Source organism: Geotrypetes seraphini, chromosome 1 (assembly GCF_902459505.1).
Source record: "Geotrypetes seraphini chromosome 1, aGeoSer1.1, whole genome shotgun sequence".
In the NCBI taxonomy this organism is placed as follows: Eukaryota; Metazoa; Chordata; class Amphibia; order Gymnophiona; family Dermophiidae; genus Geotrypetes; species Geotrypetes seraphini.
Window position 1 is genome coordinate 20,718,909 of NC_047084.1, and position 18,940 is coordinate 20,737,848.

Here is an 18,940-nt window from a genome sequence, read left to right on the forward strand (position 1 = left end):
TGTGCTACTGCGGGTCCTTGAGCATCTGTGCATGCATAAGGCCTTCTGGATCCCGTCCTCTCCAAGATTCTCATGAGATTCTAAAAGAGGGTGGGAGTCAGAAGGCCTTGAGCTTGCGCAGATGCTCAAGGGCCCGCAGCATCCCAGCATAAATCAGCGGCAAGCACAGCAGGCTCTTTCAGCATCGATACGCGTATGTCCTGTGGGTTGGTGTGTGCTGTTGTCCGCTTGAGGTAAGGGTTTGGGGTGGGCCACAGAGGGTGCGAAACCAGTTTCTGGAGTGGGAGCGAGCAGCGCCAGTGGCCTCGGGGGGGGGGGGGTCTTTTTGGTATGTGGAACAAATCATCCAAGTTTCCCTTATTTTCTATAGGGACTCTAGCTTTGATATACGAGCGCTTTGGTTTACAAGCATGCTTCTGGAACGAATTTATGCTTGCAAACCAAGGTACCACTGTAGTTTTATAAAGCACATTAACACTCAGATTTAAATACATAAAGGAATAAGCACTACTTTGATAAACAACATTCTGCACTGGAGATGAAGAAAGAAACTGCAGAACTGTGAAACCAGTTATAAAAAATGCCAATAGGATATACAGGGACTGCACACAGCAACATGTGTGATGTAGTGGGGCCCTCTAGTGATCTAAAAATAAATCTTAGCGAAAACATAATGAACAAAATAAAATAGGAGACTAAAGACAGTGATTTATGTTTATCACTCTCAAATAATTGGAATTACTCTCAAAAGTTACCTTAGTTACTGTTCAGAGATACTCCTACCAGCTTTAACGTCCATCCGCAATCGCTTTATTTGCAAATATAAAACTGAATTCACAAATGCTGAGAAATATAACATATTTAAATCAAGAGTCCCAGATTCAACTTTTTAGAAGAACATACAAGAACAAAAACTGGCTCTTCCTTTCTGCCCCTAGACAAACAGTATAGCAACAGACAGTTCACTTAATCAGCAAGCATAGGCACAGCTGATGCACAGGATTGCAGATGGATACACAAATTCCTTTTTATACAAATTAGAGCTGTACCGAATACCATATTTTACTATTCGGCTGAATACAAATACGTAATGAAAAATATTATTTGGCCAATATGAACAACAAATACGTATAATGGGCATTAAGCTTTAACATTAAAAAAAAAAAAAGTGAAATCAGAGATCAAGGGGCTCATAATCGACAGAGAAAAATGTCCAAAAACCGGTCTAAGTCGGCACTTGGACGAACATTTCTCAAAAACATCCAAGTGCCGATAATAAAAACAGGTTTTGGACGTATTTCTAAACAACCTAGGCCTTCATAGTGTCACTGAACGACCAAAGATAAATGAGGCATTTCGGGAGGCGTGTCGAGGGCGGGAGTTGGGCAGGACATGGGCCGGCTTAGACTTAGTCGTACAGCATGTATAACTGAAAGTTATACAGCCCAGGATCGACGGAACTTAGACGTTGTGACTTATGTAAAACATGGTCTATGTCACAAAAAACCACCTAAAGTCACCAGATAAGCACTGCAAACACGTAAAACAGACCCCCACACACTACCAAATGATCACCAACCTCCCCCCACCCCCATAAAAATTTTAATCATAACTTTAAAATTCTGCCTCCAGACCATCATCACCTGGCCACCTAGCATAGGAAAGCCTAGTCGTCCAGCACAGAGGCAGCTTAAGTCATCTTGGGGGTGGGTTAGGGACCCATAGAGATGAGGACCCATGCCCATAAGCCCCTGTAATCACTGCATTGATATTTAAACATGTGCACTCCCTTATACACCCCCAAAATCCTTTTGTACTGGCATATAAGTGGCTCCTGCAGCCATACGGGCTATTGGGGTGGTAGATAAGTGGGTCTAGGGGATTCTGGAGGTGATTTGGGGGGCTCACCGTAACCTATAAGGGAGCTGTAGAGAGAAGAAGGCATGGCACCCTTTTTGTGAAGTTCACAGCAGTGCCCTGTAAGGCACCCCACTATTTAGGTGCCATGTCTGGGTGTGCAGTCCATCACTTTGCAGACCCCTCCCACGTCCAACAGGGCTTGTTCTAGACGTTTTGGACTTGGACGGAAAGTTGAATGAAAATGTGGTATAAAGATGGACGATTTAGTGGCTTGAACGATCAGATCGGCAGGACGTATAATTAGACGATTTTCGAAACGAAAAAAAAGTTGGACGTATCTTTTGAAAATGTGTCTTAAGCTCTTTTTAACTTTGGACGACTTGCGAGATGGATGTAAACGGACTTAGACATCCCTTTCAATTATGCTCCTCCACATGTTTATTTTAGTAGGATTTAGCACAATAGAGTCCCAGATTATTCGTATTCAAATTTAAATCGCTATTTGGCCAAATACAAATAATGTATTTGGAGCTCTAAAACTGATAAAACAAGGACCAGATAATAGTCTTATACTTAGTAGCATAGTAGATAATGGTAGATAAAAGCCCTGGTCAGTCCATCCAGTCTGCCCAACAAGATACGTAAGGTATGATGTGATACTTCATATGCATACTTGGATTTTAATTTGTTGATTTATTGTTGCTCTATCACCCCTTCCGTGGCTCAGTAGGTTAGTTTGTAAAGGTTTTGCCCCATTTTAGTTCTTACTTGATGGAATCCCCCATGTGTCTTTGGAAATAGACTTTTTTTTTTTTTTTTTTACTGTAACACACTTTTACATTTTGGTAGATATTTATGTTGACATTCAATTGAATGATGCAAAATACAGTATGATGACAGAATGACGGTAAAAAGAGTGGTCTAATGTTTTGTCCATAAACCTTTTTTTTTATAAAAAAGGGAACATGTGCTCACATATACATATTCAAGATTCATGCAAATTTCTCCCATTTTTGCATTTCAGCAACCGACACAGTGTCCTGTTTTCCTGTGCTTTTGCAGCACTGACTGTGAGACTTCACAGTTTGGTTTTCTTGCCTGTAAAACACACTCCTTTTAAAAAAAAAACCTATTTTTTAAAACCTATTCACTTCTCTTAAAAATATATATATTTCTTTTATAAACTAACAGTTGGTCCCATACCTGTTTGTTCCATGGATCCATGCCTATTAACCTTCTTTTACTTTTTTCTGTTTTTGTTTCGGTTTTTGGCATTTGGATTCTTGCTGTTTTTATTATGTGACCTTACTTTTGGCCCTATAAGGTACTTTAAGTGTAGCATTCCATGTGGTGTTTTCAGTTTTCTATTTGTTTGGCACATTGGATTTGTTTACAGAGTTTGATAGTGACGAAGTGTTTCCCCGAGTTAATCATTGCTACTATCTGCCTTATTCATGTGGGCTCATATGTTTGGTTTCTTTAGTTTTTACTCAGGGCTCCTTTTACAAAGGTGCGTTAGGGCTTTAACACGTGGAATAGCGCGCACTGAATTGCCCCACGCGCTAGACGTTAACGCCAGCATTGAGCTGGCGTTATTTCTAGAAGCGTAGCGCGCAGTAATTTCCTGCGTGTGCTAAAAACGCTAGCGCACCTTAGTAAAAGGAGCCCTCAGTTTTTCTTGCACATGTACCATATTTTGTAACTATGTTATATTGTTTGTGCCCACAGTCTTGTTTTTTTAATATCACTTTTCTTTTTTTTAAGTGTGCAGCTGTACTCACTTAAGGCTAAATAAATTGCAGCTGTACTCACTTGAGGAACGAAGAGAGAGAGGAGACATGATTGAGACGTTTAAGTATGTTACGGGCCGTATCGAGGTGGAAGATGATATCTTCTGTCCTATAGGACCCTCGACCACCAGAGGGCATCCGCTGAAAATCAGGGGAGGGAAGTTTCATGGTGATTCCAGGAAGTACTTCTTCACAGAAAGGGTGGTCGATCATTGGAACAGTCTACCTCTGCAGGTGATTGAGGCCAATAGCGTGTCAGATTTTAAGAGAAAATGGGATATTTATGTGGGATTTCTAGGGGAATAAAGTCAGGGGGGTGGGTCATTGGAGTGGGCAGACTTGATGGGCTATGGCCCTTTTCTGCTGTCATATTCTATGTTTTTATGTTTCTATGTAGTTTTAGCCTTAATATACTGTTTTTGGATATATTTTATGCCTTTGTCATAGTCCTGGAACTTTTTGAACAGACCTCGTAAAGTAATTGTGAATCATGAAAAATCCAAAGACATGCAATGTGACAGCAGAGTGTCATAAGGCTCAGTGCTATTCCCAGGATTGTTTAATATCTTTTTGCTACCGTCGTGTTGCTAAGAAATTTAGATGTCTCCTTTCGTCTAGATGCAGACGATGTACATTTTTTGCTTAAAATCAAACACAATGTAAAATAATACCTTACAAGAACTAAAATTATTTTTAAATATGATTCAAGCATGGACAAAACAACAATATTGTTATCAGATTATACTTACTAGAAAACTATGTACCTTTATCATATGATACAATTCTGTTCGGGATGTCAATGAGAGCAAAAAGTCAAATTTCATCAAATAACAAGAAGCTTTTATTAATTATGACAGGAGTTGCCATACAACATATTACCAGCAATTGGAAAAATTACAATAGGCTTAACTACACATTTTGGTGGAATTCGCTATGTCATATTTATAAAATGGAAAGAACAATTGTCATACAAAAAGGGAATTATAATAATTTTTAAAAGATTTGGGGGCCATTAACAAATTATTGTAATGAATAGACATCATTTTCCACTGAAAGTACATTTATACGTAGGGAGAGGGGGAGGGTAGAAAGTTCTTTTATAGGTCTTATTAACAGAAAGGAATACAATATGTATATGATATTTTGAATTAAATTACTTGTGGGAAGAGTGGGTGGGGAGGGAATAAATTTATGTATGTAAAATCATAATTGAATGAATTTCAAATGATATGTAAAAGTTTAATATGATGTAATATTGTGTACTTGTTGTAAGATGGATAAATGAATAAAGAATTTGTAAAAAAAAAAAAAAAAAAAAAGATTATACTTCTTTAAATATCCCAAACACACTTCTCATAAATGGAGAAAAACTGGAAGTGTTTAATCAAGCTTGTAGTTTAGGAGTTATACTGGACTCAGGGTTGTTAATAAAACATCAGTTATTTAGGATCATTACTATGGTTTTTCATCAATTAAAAATGTTAGATGTTTACGTGATTTGTTAACATTTGAAAATTTTTGATTGGTCATGCATGCAGTGGTTTTATCAGTTTTGGATTATTGTAACAGACTTTTAGTGGGAGTATCCCAAAAATATCTAGGAATGCTTCAAATTGCACAGAATGCAATGGCGAGTGTGTTAACTGGATCAGCTAAATATATGCATATTATCCCAATTCTGAAGTTTCTGCACTGGTTACTTATAGAGTGTAGAATTACATTTTAAGATACTGTGTTTGATCTTCAAAGTTTGAAGGGATTGACTTCTCCCATCCTAGCATCAATGTTAAAATTATATCAACCATCAAGGGAACTTAGATCAGCAAATATTTTATTAGAAATTCCATCTTTTCACAGGATCAAATTAGAGTTGCAGGACCTATGTTATGGAATGCCCTTTCTCCTAAGGCTCATGCTATTACTTTTCAATCATTTAAGAAGGAATTAAAAACAATATTGTTCCTGAGAGCTTATGGCATTTAAGTATGGAATTAATTGGAGGAGCTATTGAATATCAGAAGATGGATAACAGACTGTTCTAGATGATTTAGGATGATCTGATTTTTGCATATTTGCTTTTCTTGAGTATGTCTCTACTTAGAGATTAAGTCTTATTATGCATGTTTTATTGGAAACTGCAGAGAATTTTAGATCATGCGGTAAATAAATAAATAAATGGGGATGGGATTTGATATACCACCTTTCTATGGGACAACATGTAGGAGACACGTTTAGCGTCCGAACTAACGTTTGATCGGATACTTTGCACCCTGAGGCAGCTGGATTGTGAAACGCTGGCCATCGTTGGTGTACTGATCAACGGAAGATAAGTTGAATTCATTTTTTCATCTATCTTGCAGTATCTTCCAAGTCAAGCATAACACAGCACAGTGCTTATTTCATTTGAAGGAAGTTTTTTAGCCAGTGAGGTGAACGCTCCACCATCGTTATTGTGAAGGTGGGAGGGCCCTTGTCTGAGGTTTTTTCCTCCGTTTTAAAATGGTCTTCTAGCCTGTTCTGTGTTATTAACACACCATCTGACACTGCGTCAGTTTAGAGAATTTACATCTGCTATGTATATATTGCACTATACAGGAGAAAATGTGAAAGGGCGCTTTATGTGATTAATCGTTCAATTTAAAATTTGAATCGATATACAGTCCTAATATTTATGTATTATGTGTATGCTCTCATATGTGCATATTCATGCACACGTCTACTTTCCTATGCTTTTCTTTGGTTTTCACAGTTAATTCTATTTATATGTGATTCATACTAGTAATTACTAATTTCTTCATATACTGATTACACTATGTAACAACATTTTTTTTTGTTCCTGGGCAATGTATTCTTTCTTAATTGCTTATACCACAAAAGTATAGAAAATGGCTATCATTCCCCTCAAACATTGATATTTTGAAATTTATCTTTTTGGGGTGGGTTTTGGTTCTTTGTTTGTTTGTTGTTGTTTTTTTTTTTTTTTAGAACATTCCAGATTGACTCCAAGCTGAGTAAACTTAGGGGCTCTTTTAATAAGGTGCAGTAGGGTATTGCCATGCAGCAAACAATACTGCAGGCATGCTGCACTTGCCACTGCAGTAAAAAAAAAAAAAAAAAAAAGATTTATCGTACAATATACCTTTGGAGATGCTAAAGAAATAATTATATGAAGTCCTGAAGATACCTATAGAAACAATGCCACCTATTATTAGAGCCTATTATATTGGAGAGTATGTTCAGGCCTTGTACGTGAAGGAAATAAATAAGACTGAAACTCATCCAAATTTTAGGGCCTCTTCTATTAAACTACTCTAGCAGTTTTATATCATGGGGAACCTTGCTGAATGGCCCGCGCTGCTCCCGACGCTCATAGAGTTCCTTTGAGCGTCAGGAGCAGCGCAGGCCATTCTGCGAGGCTCTCTGCATTAAAAACTGCTAGCGCAGTTTAATAGAAGAGGGAGGCTAATCTAACAAAATTCTTGGAAAGTTCTAGAGAAGCTGTTATGCTACAGTGCTTTTAAATTGCCACTTTTGTCCTGGAACCGAACTATGGGCTCCTTTTATGAAGGTGCGCTAGCATTTTTAGCGCACGCACTGGATTAGCGCACGCTATCCGAAAATCTACCGCCTGCTCATAAGGAGGCGGTAGTGGCTAGCGCGCGGGGAAATTTAGTGCACACTATTCCGCGTGTTAAGGCCCTAACGCATCTTCATAAAAGGATCCCTATGTCTGGATCCTTCGTTTATATTTCTGTTTCAAAGGTCAGATGTTTTGGGGTCAAAAGATCTATGTATTTCCTGACCGCTCTAGGGCCATCCAAATAAGGTGATAAGCTTTTTTGGGTTTTAAGCCTAAGTTTTGAACCTGGCAGGAACATATTTCCTTCAGTTTCTTAGCAATTGTTTTGTAATGTTGGGGGCTAAGAATTATGGTTTCATGGACCTATATCATCTAAAAACATTTCTGAAAGCTAGGAATCCTTCAGTCCCAATAGTAGTATCTTCTCCTATATTGGATGCTACTGCTACAGAATAGATTAGTCTCCTATAATTATATGTAACCGACAGACTCTGGAAGAAATTTATTTTTTTTCTTTGTTTTATGGAGTAATTTCTCCTTCTCCACTTTCCTTTATCTTCCCCTCCTCCTGATTTATTTCCTGTATATTCTTCTTTGTACTTTATTTTCTTGGAATGGATAGCATTTTTTAGTTTTCAAGTGTTGTGCTTGAGATGTAATTGAAAGTATGTATAAATAAAAGGAAAAAAAAAAAAAGAAATTGTTCTCTGAATGGGGAGGAATAGAAACAGGCTGCTTTCCCAAATTTATAGATGTTTGGGTCAGTTGGGCTAAGTAAGTTTCATCCTCATGTAGCCACATGGAGCAGGGGTTTGCCCTTGCCAATACAAGCAGATGATTAGAAAAATATCTGCAAGAGAATTAAGCAATGTTCAAGATCCACAGCCTGTAGGAGAATGTGTTCCATTCTGGTACCCTGGTGGAACACTTACTAATGGCTGCCCACGTGGTAATTGCCTGGAGGGAGGTGGTATTCATAGATGGGGAAATGGATGGAAAGAGTAAGGATAGTTATGGGATATAAGAAGAACTTTATGTTGCAGAATAGAAAAAGGGAGTTTGAAGAGGTTTGGGTCCATGACAAAGTTCTTAAATGTTATTTAATTACATGGATTATGAAGTTGCATGCCTCCCTGGCCAATGTTTTTGGTGAAAGGGAGAAGGTAGAGGGTAGGAAGAGAAGGATCTCTTTGAGGTGTACAGAGTGGGGTACAGTAGTGGACAGGTAGCGAGAGAGGACAGAACTAGGAATGGATTTACACTGTTAACTGGGGTTTTGCTAGTATTTGTTGATGGACTTGGATGATTGTTAAAGTTAACTTGTGTTGAGGGCTTTTACCACATAAATTCTAGAAAGTTCTATGCCCAAATCTGCACATGCAATTTATAGAATAAGAATGTTCAAACCAACTCCTATAATTCAAAACAAAATCTATGAATGAGCACTGTGTAAAATAAACCACACAATATAAGGATTGTGAAAAGAGAGAATTTCAGTAACTGGCAATACAAAAAGCTCAAAAAGGCTACATACCAGGGAAAAATCCCGAATAGCTTGTGCTCCTGTTTACATCACTAGTTTTCTATCTTGTGACCTGTGCACCCACACATGCTAACAATTTTCTTTAAGGTTTACAGTTTAATATCACAGTGTTCATCCAAAACATACAAAATGCTCCTCCTAAGTGTGTCCAAGTCAGAAAAAAGTTATCTGGTGAAATTGTCCATTTAACACTTCAAAGTCTTAACAATTAGCACTTCATTTATGATGTTGAAGAGTATGGCATCGATGGGATCCCTGAGGAGAACTCATGCGAGACCATCAGTACTAATCCGAGGAAGAAGTCCAATGCTGGAATGAGTAAATCTTGACTTAAGGCGTGGAGAATGAGATCCGATATCAAGAGACATCAATACTCTCTTAGAAATGCTTTTTTCATGAGGAGAGCTAGATCTGGTACCATGTGGCCTCGATGCACCATGCTCAGGGTGGGCCGGTATCGAGGAAGACTGTGTAAGCATCAGTACCACTTGCATTTGAATTATAGCAGAAAGTTCTCAATGCAACAGCTCCTTAATTTGGTCCTGGATGGACTGCACTGGTACCGTTTGCTGAACAGCTGGTACCTCTGGTATGGCAGGATGTCAAGATGTTGGTGACCTCGATAACAAGGCACGCCTCAGAGGTGAGACAGCCTGCATTGAACGGTAGTGTCAACACTTGGCTTGCATTGAGGGACTCGATGTGGATGATGCCTGCAATGCTTGTTGGGAAGAAGTTGACTTCTTAGCTGTTTATCTGATGCCGTACCAACTCCAATGTTGAAGGAGGTGTCGATGCCAGTACCGCTGGTTTTGATGTCTTGTCCTCCGAAGACACGGATGTAGGCGGTTCTCTGAAAAGTTTCTCCTGCTGAAGGCGTTGGGCTTTGAGGGACCTTGTTTGCAATGTAAGGCAACAGGTACAAGAGTCCACTCGATGCTCCAACCCAAGACAATGAATGCACCACTTGTGCAGATCAGTGAGAGAAATGGCCCAGTTGCAATGAATGTACTTCTTGAACCCACTTGAAGGCTCCGACATTAGAGGAAATATTTCAATGGCAAAATCGAACGACTCAATGACTGCGCCACTGAAGAGGGGAGAGAAAACCCATCGAAGTTGATGCCCAAAGGCCAGACTGGGGCACAAGGCCTGAACAGAAATGAAAATAAAAAAACTTCTAAATTAAATTTAAAAATGTACCGAAGTTGAAGTGAGGTACACTTTGTTAAGAAAGCAAACCAAGAAGAGAGAAAAAAGCCCTGAAGAGAAATAGAAAAAAATGCAGCAGGAAAACAACTCTTATGGACTAAGTCCAAAACACAGCTTCTTCACTCCAAGGAAAATGAAGAACTAAGGTACTGCTAGCTAACATCAGGCAGGAAGGCACTCGTGTATGCGTGGTATAGGCAGTTACGAAGCTTCATTGAAGCTTAAAGTGACAGTACACTTTTCACTGTCCATATCGGGCTCCCTGGATGACATCACCCACATGTGAGAATATGTTGTCTGCTTGTCCTAGAATTGAAATTTTAATTGGTCACTTCAGATTTTCTATAGCTCACGTTTATTATGAGCAGATCAGAAACCCTGAGTGTGGAATCCATCCACATGTACTCCTCAGCTCATATATCATTTTTGGTATGTGTGGGACAAACCTCTTACACATTTCATGCCCATATGAAAAAGCACAAGAGTTATCTAGTGAAGTAGAGGTTGGAACCACCACTTATATCTCACTGTCTTCAATAGGAGCATGATTTTGGCTTTAAGATGTTTTATTTTAGATCATATTATTCCTAAAAGAAGGGGAAACCACAAACTACAATTACTTCAACTGGAACAAGTGTGGATCCTTCAATTTAAATACTATAGAGCCACATGGTTTGAACTCAACTGGAAAGGCAATATTTTTTTCCATTAAAATTTTACAGATATGTTTTTTTGATAATATTGTTAATTTGCCATTTGGAAGGGTTAATTTAATATCATTGACATTCTACTGAATGCTCAAAGTTTTGTTTGGAACGTGAGGAGATGCTAAATAGTCTTGTGGCCATATTGGCTTGTGAGAAAATGTAAATTGCTTCATCTGGTCCTGGCAACTGCTTAACTATGTATGTAATGCACATGCTTAGTTTAATTCTGTATTAATGAAATATTTTTGTTCTAATATTGAGGGGTGTTTTGTTTTTATTTGTTTGTTTGGGGGGGGTTGTCTTATCCCACATTTCCCAGAAGCAATTACTAAAACACTAGCCACCATCAGAAGTGGGTTATATTTGTTGAATAGATTAACTCCCTCTTCTATTAAACTGCGCTAGCATTTTATAGCGCAGAGGGTCGCGCTGCTCCCGACGCTCATAGGAACTCTATGAGCATTGGGAGCAGCACGGGCCATTCAGCGTGGCTCACCGCGCTAAAAACTGCTAGCGCAGTTTAATAGAAAAGGCCCTAAGTCTTCCAACTTTTGTTCACTGGATTCAAATTAAACTAAAAACAAAAGGAAGTTTTTTTGCCTGAGAGACAGGAGCACCTTGCCTAGACTGGTGATATGTAGTCCTTACAAAATTTTGGGAGCTACTATTGTTCTGATTGTATTGTCTGATTTTATTATTTGTATTGTTCTGGTTGTATGGTCTGATTGTCTGTTCTGATTGTATTGTTTAGTTTTGTTCCAAACATATAAAAGCTATTCTTGCCCCTTTTTAGCATGCTTTCTTTCTGAAAAAAAATTACATCCTGGTATATTTACCTCCCAGGCCTTCTAGCTATTGAACCATTCAACTGCCAAGTTTTTGAAAGAATGATCACAGGAGAGATGTGAATAATTACGATACTCTGTCAAAGTATTACACACACTAACCAGTAAATTCATATCAATCACAGCACTGTACATCAGATCAACTTTCTGGGGCGTGGCTTGGAGCGCGCACGATATGGCAGCTTAACCGCGGCGCTCCTGAGTCCCAGGCAACAACTGAATAAAATAAAACCCTTTACTTCACTTGTCCGACTTAAAAATAATAAAAATCAACGGAGGAAATGGCAGCGATAAGGCAAGGAAAAAATGAAAAACCTTGTACATCGGGAGTGTCGGCGAAAAGGTCGAAGGTAACCCCTGTATCGCCGTCCAGCGTACCAATCCCGCTGGAAGCAGATGAAATTAATGAAAAAGCTGACATCATGGCGGAATTATTTAAAATAAAAATAATGTTGACTGATAATGCCAACAAATTATCAGAAGTAAAGGAAGAGTTGATTAACCTGAAACAAGAAATCCAAACTGACAGACAAAGAATGTCTGTGATGGAGGAAAGAATCTGCCAGTTGGAAACTTTCACACAAAAGTGTGAAGAGGAAAAGAAAGAAGTAACAGCTTTAAAAAATCAACTAATTGATATGGAGAATCGAGGAAAAAGAAAGAATATTAGAATCCTTGGCTTAGCTGAAAATATTGAAGGAGAAAACCCTATACAGTTTCTGGAAAATCTTTTGCCAAAACTGCTGCAGCTGAATTCTAAATGGCCGTTGGAGATAGAACGTGCCCACAGAATCCCCACAAGAAAACCAACAAACCAGGCAGCTCCTAGACCTCTGATCTTCAAAGTATTAAGATACCAACAAGCATTTGAGATCTTAAAAGTGGCAAAAGCAAATAAAAACCTAAACTATAAAGGATCTAAATTGATTTTTGTTCCTGACTTTGCTAAATATACTGCAAATATAAGGAAACAATTCCTCACATTCAGACAACAATTAAAAGAAAAGGGCTACATGTATGGACTATATTATCCGTCTACAATGAGAATTTCTACTGGGAATAAATCTATGTATTTTCAAGATCCAACAAAACTGAAAGAATTTTTGACACAAGAAGAACCAATGTCAACATGATAAAAAAGAATAAACAGAGAAAAAAAAATACAGAAAAGGAAGAAAAAGAAGATGGTTAAAAAAGAAAGAAGAAGACAATGACTACTAATAGAATAATTTATTTTTTACTTATATTGACTATCTTTGATTTAAATATTTTTATAATATATTGAATGTCATGATTTTCATTAATTATTGATTTTATTCCATCTATTTAAAAAAAAAAAAATAACATTTTATAATTTTTGATTCAATTATTATTAATATATATAATGGAAGTTATGATAAATTATAATATAATACAAATTAATATTATATATAAAAATTGCTACATCTATATTTAATAATGTTAATATTAATTGGAAAAAAAAAAAAAAATTTTCTTTTTGAATTGATTAAATGAATGGGAAATTATTATAAAATTGATATTAATTATATAATTTTCTCGATATAAAATATATTTTATTTAAATACCTATATTTATTAGGTTACTATAAATGATAATATATAAAAAAAAAAAATTTTAAAAAAAATGTTTAAAATAATTCATTAAAATTTAATATATGGAATTAGAAATATATTTAAAAAATATTGAAGTTAATATAGGAATAATATATTAGTTAAATCTAAGAATTGAAAATATTAATATGATTTATCCAATTTTAATTGATACAAATTATTATTTCTATATTAATACTGATATTATTAATGAGGAAATTTTTTGGAATAAGTTAAATGAATGAGAAATTATTATAATATAGATATTAATTATAAAATCTTTTTGATATAAAATGATTTTATCAAATATCTACTATTATTTTTATAGGGAAAAACATATCTATTTATATATATGAGAATATGATATATGGAATTAGACCTATATTTGAAATATATTTAATTATTATATAAAGGTTTAAATGAATATATATGGTGAGAAAAGAAATATGGAATATATTGAATTAGAATGATTGTTGCCTGGGAAGGGGGATTTAGGTTTTGCATGACCAATGTGTGTTTCAAGTCAAACATTAATAATGGGGGGGTGGGGAGGGAAAATAGAGGGTGGGAATGGGGATCAATATATATTAATTGTGCTAAGAACTAATCATGTATATTATCATAGAATATTGGTTAAAATTTAATGATAAATAAGATGGATATAAAATTTCATTCTATGAATGTCAATGGTTTAAATCATCCTATTAAGAAAAAGAAAATATTATCGTTCCTTAAAAATCAAAATGCGGACATCTACTTCATTCAAGAAACCCATCTTTCTGAAATAGAATCTAAAAAATTATCTGAGAGTTGGATCTCTAATTGTTTATTTGCACCGGCTTTAAAGAAAAAAGCTGGAGTGGCTATTCTGATAAACAAAAAATGCAATGCAAATTTTAAATTAATTAATTATGACCCCTTAGGTAGATGGGTGCATGTCAAAATGGATCTGGGAAATACAACCATGGATTTATTCAATTTATATGCTCCTAATACAAATCAAATGGAGTTTTTCAAACAAATTCAACAATTACTTTTACCACTGGCTACATCTAATTTAATAGTAGCAGGGGATTTCAATGCTGTAATGGATCCAATTTTGGATAAAAAACCAAGTAGAATTATGAAATCATTAGGCTTAGATAATTTGATTCAATCTTGTGATTTAATAGATATATGGCGTATTCTTCACTTTAATGATCGGGAATTTTCCTTTTGTTCTCAAGTCCATAAATCCTTTTCACGAATTGATTATATATTTGTTTCTAATAACCTAGCGCAGCGTGTATTAAAAGCAGTAATAGATCCTATTATAATTTCGGATCATGCTGGTGTGTGGATTAATCTTCAAAATTATGATATTGAACATTTCAATTCAATATGGAGATTTGATAATAATTTTTTAGCAGATTCAAATTTCCTTGAAGAATTTAAATTAAAAATACAAGAATTTTTTCAAATTAATGATTCAGAAAATATTAATGCTGAGATTTTATGGGACGCTTTTAAAGCAACAATAAGAGGAAATATTATTTCATATTCAGCATATATCAATAAACAACATAAAAAACAATTTTTTGAATTAGGAAAACAAATTCAATTATTAGAAAATAAATTAATTGAAAAATGGGAAAATAATACATTACAAGACTTATTAAAACTAAAAGTTAAATATAATGAGATTTCTTCTCAATTTGTGAGGAAAGATTTATTTAATAAACAAGTTCAATTTTATGGAAATTCAAATAAAGCTGGAAAATTATTGGCAAATTTTCTTAAAGCAAAAAAAAGAAAATCCAAGATTATTGCAATAAAAGATATACAAGGTAATACACACACTAACAATAAAGACATTTTAATACAGTTTCTTGATTTTTATAAAGATTTATATTCTTCTGAATCTTATAAAAATAAAGAAACAGATGGACTTAATTTTTTAAATTCATTTAATGGACCAAATGTTCCAGATCATATAAAAGGAAGTTTAGAAGAACCTATATCTTTAAAAGAAATAGAGTCAGCATTGAAGTCTCTTAGAGTTGGATCCGCTCCAGGTGGTGATGGTTATACGGTTGAATTTTATAAATCATTTCAAAACATTATTTTACCATATCTATTAAAGTTGTATCAATATCAAATGAATAATGGAAATATATCAGGTACTATGGCTGATTCACTAATTATTGTCTTACCAAAACCAAACAAAGATCCTACCTTGGTTTCAAATTACAGGCCTATTTCTTTATTAAATGTAGATGGTAAATTAATTTCTAAAGTACTAGCAATAAGATTAGCAAAAGCTCTTCCTTTCATTATTGATGTGCATCAAACAGGATTTATTGCTAAAAGACATTCATCACACAACACTAGATTAGCATTCCATTCTTTAAATCTAGCAAAAAATATAAATGATCCTGCATTTATGATATCTTTAGATGCAGAAAAAGCATTTGATAGAGTAGAATGGAAGTTTATGTATCAAGCTCTAGAATGGTTTGGAATAGGCCCCGGTTTTATTAAAATGATTCAAACCTTGTATAGCTCTCCTGGTGCAAGATTATATATAAATAACAATTTATCAGATAGATTTAAATTGCAAAGGGGAGTTAGACAAGGATGTCCTTTATCCCCCTTACTTTTTGATGTTGTTTTAGAACCCTTGTTAATTGCAATTAATCAAAATAAGGAGATAAAAGGAATACCATTTTCTAACTGGGAATATAAACTATCTGCATATGCAGATGATATTTTATTATATTTGAGAGAACCGGGGAATACTATTCCAAGTTTACTTAATCTTCTAGAGAAATTTGGAAAATTTTCTGGATATAAAATTAATTGGAATAAATCAGAAATTCTTCCTATTAATGTTCATTGTAACAAAGGATTATTTGATTCATATTCATTTATTTGGAAAGAGGAAGGATTAAAATATTTAGGAATTATTATCAAAAATACAATTGATGATACAGTCAAAGAAAATGAAAAACTTTTATTGAAAAAAATTACAGAAATGTGTGAACAATGGAATCCTTTACATCTTTCATGGTGGGGAAGAGTTCAAACAATCAAAATGATGATATTGCCTGTGGTTTGTTATCAAATGAGTATGATACCAATATTTTTTCAGGGGTCCTTTTATAAAAAGTTAAACAATATTCTTACAAAATTTGTTTGGTTTGGGAAAAGACCCAGAATTGCTTTAGTATCTTTACAAAGACCAATTATGGAGGGAGGGGTAAATTTCCCAAATTTTTATAGGTACCATCAAGCCTATATTCTAAGACAAGGTATGTATTGGATCCTCCCAGATCTCATGGAGAATGTACCAGATTGGTTATATTTAGAATGGCGGCTCCTGTTCCCATTACATTTAGAACATTTAATTAGTATAACAATGCCTAGAAGATATAAAGACAACAGAATTTTATTAGACACTTGGAAAACATTAAGATATATTAATAACCTATCACCAGATCCAATTAATAAATCACTAAATCAATCTATTTGGGTAAACTCCAGGATCAAAATTGGCGGATTTAAGATCGTCTGGAAACAATGGATAAGTGCAGGAATACGAACATTAAATGATGTCATTTCAGAAGGTTCACTGCTTAGTTTTTCACAATTGCAAAATAAATTTGGCTTAAATAAAACACAATATTTTAAATGGATGCAATTGAAGCAGGCCATTCAGATAGGGTTCTCTGAATGGAAAAATCTTAATACTCAATATAGTCTGCCGGTTTTATGTTTCCAGGCGGATTTCTTGGGACACCAAGCCGCAAAATGGTACAAATTAATATATGGATTTTTAAATAAAAAGAAGAAAACTGGTCTTAGAGATATTTGGAGTATTGAGATTGGACAGACAATTTCTGCATCTCAATGGCCACGATTTTGGTCCTGGAGACTAAGATCTACAAAGTCAGCATCTATGAATCAAACATGGTTGTTTTTATTACATAGAGTGTTATGGACCCCTACGCGCCTGCAAAAAATAGATAATACTAAATCCAATAGATGCTGGCATTGTAAAATAGAAATAGGGACGTTAGATCACTTAATTTTTTTTTGTCCCTGTGTAAATGCCTTTTGGAATCTGATTTGGCCCCAAATTAACAAATTACTAGAAAATCATGTAGGACTCTCATATGACACTGTATTATTTGGAACTGCAATGAGAACTCAGAGTCCGATCTCAGTAAATAATAATAAACTACTATTAATATTGACAGGAGTCGCCATGCAACAAATCACTCAAAACTGGAAAGACTATACCAAATTAAATTATACGTTCTGGTGGAACTCTGTCTGTCATATCTACAAAATGGAAAAAGTAATAGCATTACAACATGGGAACTTTCATAATTTCAATAAAATTTGGCAACCATTGACTAATTATTCTAATGATTAGATTTCTTAGCACAATTATAATACTTATATAGAAAAGGGGTGGGATATGTATAATTTTTAGAATCATTAATTGAAAAAAGGGGAGGGATTTATAACTTTTGAATATATATAATTTATAATATATACTGTTTATAAATTAAGTTGTATTAATGATAGATACAATGATATATAGTAATTAATTATATTACTTGAAATTCAAATATTGTAAAAATTGAAAAATTTAATAAATAAAATTTTTTTTAAAAAAAAAGATCAACTTTCTAATACATCACTCATTTTCTAAAGCAATAATACATAACATCCATATCTCAAATCATCTCTAAAGATGATTGTTGAGATATGGATGCCTAATTTTTAACCTCAGACTTCAAAATTTATGTTGGCTTTTATGAAAGCACAGTAGAACATTTTACTGCAGGCTGACAAGGCAAATGCCCCCACACTCATTCAATTCCTATGTGCGTCATAGCATTTAGATCACCGGCCTGCGGTAAAACCCTGTAACACAGTTTCATAAAAGGAATCCATAGTATTAATATATGATATTTCAAAAGAAATAAGAGCTACATTCACACTTAGGACTTGGAATAGTCACAGGTTGTCAAATGCAATTTTATTACTAATACACACTTAAAATTAAATCCATTAACTTATTCTTTTGATTAGCAAATTTATACACTAACACATGTTTGGTAAGCCATATGAAATAAAATGATTTTTGCTAGCACAATATAATATAAGAACGTACCTAACAGAGGTTATGTAGTCAATGAGTCTTTCCAATTCCTCTGATAAGTCTGTTGGAAGCAAAATTTCAACTGGTTGTAACCTTAAAATCCGGCTCTCCAACTCCAAGCACAGTTTTGAATCCTGGAAACTATCAAAGATCACTTCTCCTGTAGATGGCTGGACTGCCTGCCAGATTATATGAGGAGAGGCACATGAGATAGAATAAAATAATTTTTAAAAAATCAACTAACAAACCAAACAAGAGAACTGGGTGATGCAATATATCTTTCAGCAATATCTGATATCAATAGGAGGAAAGCAAAGAAAGCCAGACAATTATTACAATCATCTCAAAAATCACTTAGTGCAAAATTTTTCATCATGGTCTTACTGACCCCATTGTGATTAAAGATTCTGATTCTTTTTTTTTTAATTATCACACTTAGAAATACTGAACTTCTGATGTAATAAGTTAATGGCTTCAGAGCACACAATAGTTGAAGAATGTGAAATAAAATGGAAAACTGTTAAAACAGCACCAAAGTTAAAATGTGCGTCAAAATGGTTAATTAGTTCTTAAAAAATAAAGAAAACAAAATCACCAACATTCATCTTTTTCTGTCTGTGTACATACTGATTTCCAAACCA

At 34.7% G+C, this 18,940-nt stretch overlaps 1 protein-coding gene across 10 annotated transcripts in view; it reads right to left on the reverse strand.

Annotated features, from left to right (window-relative positions):
• The window catches only part of MSH3 (mutS homolog 3), a 451,221-nt gene that overhangs the window by 373,336 nt on the left and 58,945 nt on the right, over nucleotides 1-18,940 (reverse strand). For all 10 annotated transcript variants that reach the window (XM_033925565.1, XM_033925391.1, XM_033925302.1 and 7 more), the window contains exon 8: nucleotides 18,312-18,478. In XM_033925565.1, the coding sequence (XP_033781456.1) occupies nucleotides 18,312-18,478 (167 nt within the window). The remainder of the gene's footprint in view (nucleotides 1-18,311; nucleotides 18,479-18,940) is intronic.